Source organism: Megalops cyprinoides, chromosome 20 (assembly GCF_013368585.1).
Source record: "Megalops cyprinoides isolate fMegCyp1 chromosome 20, fMegCyp1.pri, whole genome shotgun sequence".
In the NCBI taxonomy this organism is placed as follows: Eukaryota; Metazoa; Chordata; class Actinopteri; order Elopiformes; family Megalopidae; genus Megalops; species Megalops cyprinoides.
The window spans coordinates 10605900-10613030 of NC_050602.1; the positions used below are offsets into that span (position 1 = coordinate 10605900).

General features: G+C 46.5%; 1 protein-coding gene across 1 annotated transcript; it reads left to right on the plus strand.

The window, feature by feature from the left end:
- Positions 1-1304: 1304 nt before the first annotated feature.
- alg3 (ALG3 alpha-1,3- mannosyltransferase) lies at positions 1305-7098 on the plus strand. The gene is made up of 9 exons (XM_036554553.1): positions 1305-1497; positions 2237-2336; positions 2452-2599; positions 3063-3223; positions 3645-3765; positions 3871-4076; positions 4536-4612; positions 4833-4977; positions 5952-7098. The coding sequence occupies exons 1-9, from the start codon at positions 1317-1319 to the stop codon at positions 6127-6129; spliced, it is 1317 nt and encodes a 438-aa protein (XP_036410446.1). The 5' UTR covers positions 1305-1316; the 3' UTR covers positions 6130-7098.
- The last annotated feature ends 33 nt before the right edge of the window (positions 7099-7131 follow it).

A 7131-nucleotide genomic window follows, 5' to 3' on the forward strand; every position in this document is an offset into this window, starting at 1 on the left:
AGGGATAGGACCTTGTGCTTTTCATCACCGCAGAGTAATGAACCCACCCCCCCCCCCCCCCCCCCCCCCCCCCCTCTATATTGCCTCTGTAACAACAAAAGTGCAAGGAAGAAAAACATACGAACCAGATGGCTTCTCTCTGGATGTCAGGCAACTCGAAGGCATATGCAAGACTTGCTGCGCTGTTTGCCCAGTCCACGGTCTAGCAAACAGAGGGGCAAGTGTTGCCTGATCCTTGCAGCTGTCGCTGGGACACTTGAAGGATTTCATTGTGCCGACCTCCCTGACCCCGCGGGAGGATTTATAGAACTTCTGAGGTCCCACCTGCTCCACAGCCAAGCACCCCCTTGACCCCCCACATTTCCCGATCGGGCAGCATTTTCTCTGTTTTTTCCATTTCATCACTGTAAATCACTCCGGCATCTTTCCATCTCCCTCACCCCTCCCTGCGCGCTCTCCTTGTTAGGAGCTGGCAGAAATAGCAGGGTATCGGGAGCAGGCAGGCAGAGAGCTTCTCTCGGCAGACCTGCCAGCAAGGCTTGCTGTTTTATCTAATACGAGGCCAAGTCATTTTGGCGCTTGATAATGGGCTGTGTGAGGCCAGGTTTTGTGTCACGTGTATTTTTGGTGAAGTAGTAATGATATGAAATCTCTACAAATATCTGGGATCTCAGCTCAATATGTTTTCAACCTACTTAACAAGAAGTGTTCTCTATTTCTCTTGACTATACCAATAATTTTATAAATAACTTATAAAAAAAACTGATTACATACCTTAAATATAAAAGGATGCACTGCTCTACTAATCATATGTTGTTGACATTATTTGTTTTATTGTGTCCAGATGAATGTGGCAAATGAATGACGTGATAATTTTGGCCACTCACACAAAAAGAAATAACAGGACATTTTCTATTACACAAACTTGATATAGGCCTTTATTTTTCCAACTTATGGGTCTGCTTAGTTAGGGATTGTTAACAGTTTACAGTTTACCCGTTTTCACTGAGAAAGTATCAATTGTTTTTGATTTTTTTTTTTCAGTAATAGGGATACTTTTACGTTAAACCCATATCAACAATATATAAATATTGAGAGTAGGCAACGTGCTCTTATTCTGAAATTTGCCCTCCTAACTTATACCGGAAGTAACTTTAGGCTTCACAGTTTCCTGTGACAGTTGTCACATGAAAAGTTATTTGAAGCTGTTGTGGACTGTGGTCCGGGCGGTTAGCTTTCCCTAGTCATGTGGGCATCGCGTAAATCTCGTTGTGTTTGAGAGTTACACATGGTACGGCCTACTTACGTGGGCAGAAATGGCAGGAGGTGGAAAGAAGAAATCAGCCGGTCCGCCGTCTCGAGTATGGGGGACACTGCGCACATTATGGCAGGAGAAGCACCTGATATTGTTCAAAGCGGAGTATACGTTCCTGGTAGCTGCAGTATTATGGTGCTTAGAAATCGTGATCAATGTTTGGGTCATACAGAAAGTAGCATGTAAGTATATGGGAAACTGAGATTAGCTAGGAAACGTTAGCTGTTCCTGGTGAAACGTGTTCACTTGCTTACTACGCGCTAGCTACAATATAATTGCGTATAGCCACAACTGCATTGTAGCCATGTAGTCAGCTGTTGTTTTTTTTTCCTGTTCATTTTAGCAAAATTAACAAAAAACCGGTTATAGTGTAAACGTACCTAGTTAACGGCATAGCTAAAGCACTAGGTACTCTGTCACTTACTTACCGTTAGCTAGCTCGCTATTTGTGTGCAGTTATTCAAAATGTGTGAGCCTGTCACATTCCAGTTTTGCCGCTAGCTAGCTACACGTTTGCAATAAAAAAGGTTACCTTAACTATAGACTTGTGGGCTTGTTGAATGGGAAGATCTCGAGTACGTACCAAATGAAGAATTGTTGCTGTTTAGATGGCTGTCTCCATCCAGCTGACTGGGGGAGAGGGGTTCTTTAGTACTTCAGCTAGTTGTTTTAGCTAGGCTGTTACCACAGTTAATGTATTGGCTGTGTAACTAAGAATCTCTGTTGAAGTGGTAGTTTGGCATTTCCATATTTCTGATATAAAATCACTTTCTCAAAATCCAAATAGTATGTATGTAGTAATGTCCGAATTCTGGAGTCATCACGTGTGAAATGCATATGCATGCTGTGGATTAGTACAGTAAGGTGTTTGAGTTCAATTTTTTTGTTCTCTGCTGTTGTGCTGAATCCCCCCCCCCCTAGACACAGAGATCGACTGGAAAGCTTACATGGACGAAGTGGAAGGCGTCATCAACGGCACATACGACTACACCCAGCTGAAGGGAGACACGGGGCCGCTGGTGTGAGTTTTCGAGAATCGTCTCTCCCAAATCCCCGTAGGATATGGGAACAGTTTGTCCCCCTTAGAGTCACTGCAGTGACAAAATAGCTCTCTTCCTCTGCTTTTGGCTCTGCAGGTACCCGGCTGGTTTCGTGTACATCTTCACAGCGCTCTACTACGTCACTGACCACGGGGTGAACATTCGGACGGGGCAGTACCTCTTCGCTGCCTTCTACCTCGTCAATCTGCTTCTGGTCTTCCGTATTTACCACCGTACCCAGAAGGTGAGCCGCAGCATCTAGCAGCAGTCTGGTCTGGGCAGCATACTGTGTGTGGGATTTGACCAAACGTGATGGTGTCGTGAAATGACCATTATTATTATGTCCTTAAATGAACAATAGTAAGGGCTCATTCAAACTGTACTGGGGAGCAGAACAGACCCAACTAACACATCACTCAGTGCTCATAACGTGAACAAACAATTTTTCAGCTTGCTCAGCTTTCACCAGCACGATTCGGTGATTATGGCACTTGAGTTTGACCAGTAAGCCAGTAGCATAATGTCTTATGGTGAATAAAACAACATGTTGCTTTTGCATTGACCAAAAAAGAGCCACTCATGACCAGCCACTAATTCCATGCAACGTCCGTATGGCTATTGCCAGCCGGCCCTAAGGTTTGATTGGCCGTGCCGAGACTGCGGCGTGTCGTTGACATGCTGTGCTTTTCCTTGCCCCCCCCCCCCAGGTTCCCCCCTACGTGTTTTTCTTCGTGTGCTGTGCCTCGTACCGCATCCACTCCATCTTCGTCTTACGGCTCTTCAATGACCCTGTCGCTATGATGCTGCTGTTCGGAGCGGTCAACCTCTTCCTGGACAGGCGCTGGATGCTGGGCTGCGCACTCTACAGGCAGGTATCCCCACACACTCAGCACCCCTCAAGCAGGTGAAAGTCCAGTCCTGTCCCTCTTAAAGGAGGAGCACATATAACTTCATGTAAGTTCCCCTGAGTTCTTTTTGTAATAATACTGCATAAGACTGCCGTTTTACACACACTCAAGCACACTTAGTTTTGCCTGTCTGAATCACACCTGTTGAATGTGTGCTTCCAAAACATGGCATGGCATCACTGGACAACGGTTAGCCTGTGTGCACAGATAAAATTGATTACCTGTATTTGGATTGAAAAGATACTCATGTATAACATATAGTCAACGTGTGGGTGTCACTTTCCATGTGGTGATTTAATATGGCCTGGCAGCTGATAGATTCTCATCGTGTGAATGCCCTGTTGTTGTTTTGACGTGTCCACCCTCTCCTCTTGTGGACAGTTTAGCAGTGTCTGTGAAGATGAACGTGCTTCTCTTCGCCCCCGGTCTCCTCTTCGTCCTTCTGTGGGAGCTCGGCCTGCTGAAAACCCTGCCCAAGCTCTCCCTCTGTGCGGTCATACAGGTGAGCCCTTCCCGTCACCCTGGCAACACCGGTGCCTTGTTCTTTATCCAATCATCCAAGAACCTGTGTGTGTGACCCCTCCCCTTCCTGTGCTTCCCATCACAGCTGTTGCTAGGTCTGCCCTTTCTCATGGAGAACCCCGTGGGCTATGTCAGCCGGGCCTTTGACCTGGGCCGCCAGTTCCTCTTCAAGTGGACGGTGAACTGGCGCTTCCTCCCCGAGGAGGTCTTCCTGAGCCGCTACTTCCACCTCGCCCTGCTGGGGGCGCACCTGCTCACCCTGCTGCTCTTTGCATTCCGACGGTGGAAGAGGTAACAGGCCGGTGGCCCCCTGTGCGCTAAGACCGCCCACCACGGCTGCGCTGCTCCCAATCAACAGGATGAGATGAGGGCTTGAGGTCAATGCGGGAGATTTAGATTTCTGTCTATGGCTGGGGTTGAAGTTGTATAGTGTTCGTCAGAGCACTTGACTGTAGACTCCAGGGTTTTTGCTTTGAATCTGTAAATGTCAATGTAAATCTCAAGTGACCCCCTGCTGTTTTACCCTTGAGCAAGCTCTGCAGTCTAAGTCCATATATTCATAAGCATATGGATGCAAGTAGAAATTTGTGCACATGTATTAAATGTACACAAAGCATTACGTTGTTACATTACATTGCTGTGCATAAAGTCGGCCACAAATAGAGCCAAATGCCAGGCCCTTATGTGTTCGTTGTCTGTGATCATTCTCTGTGTTAGAAGGTTAAATATGTGCTGCTGATGTCATTTCAGGCCTGAAGAGAGCATTATGGTACTACTGAAGGACCCAGCTAAGAGGGTTCAGCCCCTGCCGAAACTTAGCGTTGATCATATCCTTCTGTCTGTGTCTTTGTTGCCAAAAGGCCTTGTGTGAATCACCTTTGTTTTTGTGTTGTTGCCGCAGAATTCCATGCACCTAGTCTTTTCTTTGCCAGTGTTTTTGGTGTAAAGTGGCACACTTTGTCATAGGCCTTCCCTTTGAGCACATGACCTGGTGCTTGCAGCATCACACCTAAAGCATTCCATGGTTCCTCCTTAACGGCCAGTCACAGATCGTCTTGATTCTGTTCACCTCCAACTTCATCGGCATGTGCTTCAGCCGCTCGCTGCACTACCAGTTCTACGTGTGGTACTTCCACACCCTGCCCTACCTGCTGTGGAGCGGGGGGGTGAAGAAGCTGGCTCACCTGCTCAGGTAAGACCAGGGTGACCTTGCTGGTCCGTGTGAGCACTGAACCTGTGGCAAGAGCGGTGGAGTTTTTAGGTGTAAGTACTCGCTAGCTCAGGAGAGCAAGCAGTGCAGCAAGGAGTACCTGCTCAGGGAGTGTCACATCAACCGCTGCTTTCCTGTTCCTTTAATGAATGAATATTTAGGCTAAGACTGATAAGTTGATATTGTTTCCATTGGGACTGCTGAAACGATAGGAAATTGTTGCTACGTGTTTACTGTAGGCAGCCGGTTTGTGTCTGTCTTGAACAGCATGCTGTGTATTTGAAGCACATCACAGCTGTTTACATCATATCAATCCCAGAATGCTTTGCAGTGCCTTTTAGAATACTGGGCCCATGCGAGACCAGCGGCTGCATGTGGGATAATAACTTCTTTAAGGAAATGAACATTTTAAGACCCACTGTTTTGGTTGTGGGGCATCCCTTTAGGATGAAGCTGTGTAATTTAAGGCTCCCGAGTGGCTTAGTCTGTTAAGACTGTAACCTAATCTAAGCAGTGTGGTCAGTTTCGGTTTGATTGTAGTCCAGGTTTAGTTTTCAGAAAGTCAATGTTGAAAGCATAAATGTGGCTTTGTTCAGGCTGTTGATGCGTGAAAGTAGCGTCAAATGCACATGGCCTTTGGAACACTTAATGTTGAACTTACTGTATGGTGTAATTGATACCTTTTATAAAACCATTTTGTATCGATGCTGCTGTAATGCTGCACAGATTCACTGTTTTTTAAATAATCTGCATGGTTTATCCTACTCACTGACACAGGCAAGTGTACTTATCCTACCCAGTACACTTGCCTGTGCGCATTGGAGACTGGAGAAAGTGCACAACATGAGTGCAGTATTGATGCTAAAACAAGCCTGATGCTTCTTGCTTCTTGCAGTTGTTTCCTGCATCTTGCAGAGTGTTCTGACAGTGATTATGGGACTTTCTTTCTTTGACAGGGTCCTGATTTTGGGCCTCATCGAGCTGTCGTGGAACACCTACCCCTCCACTGTGTACAGCTCGGTCGCCCTGCATGTCTGCCACCTCATCATCCTGTTCTCGCTGTGGCTGTCCCCCGCAGCCTCCGGCCACCAGGGCGGCGACAAAGGGCACGAGGACAAGCCCAAGCGCCAGTGACCAGGCCTCGACCACCCGGCCAGGACACGCGTCCGTCTCCACCCTGCTGTCTCTCGCCTCCCCCCCTTCTTCCGCGGGCGGGACGGTGAAAGGGCGAAGGGGTGGGGATCAGTCTTAAATACCAGCAGCTCGGCCCCTCCCCCCACCCAAGCGTGGCCATGCCCATAAGCTCCTCCCACACCATGGGAGACAGACAGCTTCCATCTTAAGGGTGGGTGGTAAAAACAAAAAAAGTATTTGCAGTGAATTTCATGTAGTCTCACCAGGTGGAATCCCCCTCCATGCTATCCGTCTCAGTAAAACCTCTCAGGTCTTGGAAAAGAACATAAACTTATGAAAAAGTTGTAAAATGTGATGACGAATGTTACACTGTGTTACAGACTTAAAGGAAACGATTTAAGGAAAAGTTTTTTTATTATTATTATTATTTCAAGTTTTTCTCCTACCCTCTGACGCCCCTTTCGTTGGACTTGCATTTCCGATGGTGGACCAGGTTGGCTTGGACTTGAACGAGATGTTCAGGCGTAATAAGCCCAAAGCTATCGTGGCACTGCAACTTCCATGCGTGTGCTTCATGAAAGATGACCTGTGACGTTTCGTTGACCTAAAGCTGACCTTAAGTTTTTAAGACGACCCTGTCTAGTAAGCTACCTTCAAGCGCGGTCATCTCACGCTGTCAAAATTCATACATACCAAAAAATAAAACATCTAAATAATGCGTGCTTTGATAAATACATTCGAAAGATTAGACAGCAGTTAGGCAGTAAAAACACATACTGTACTATCAGTCCTCAAATGGCTTTACATTATTGTATGAACGGTGTGATATCACTGAATCAGCAGGTACTCCAAACTTTCAAACACTTGAACTTCGGGACCCTTCAGGGTTAAGTATCTGAGCAGTGTTCAGTGCTAATTGCAAATGAATAAATGAAGTGTTCAGGGTAGAGATGTATTTTGTTGTTTTTTCTTTTTTTTTTTTGGACTAGTCAGGGCTTACGG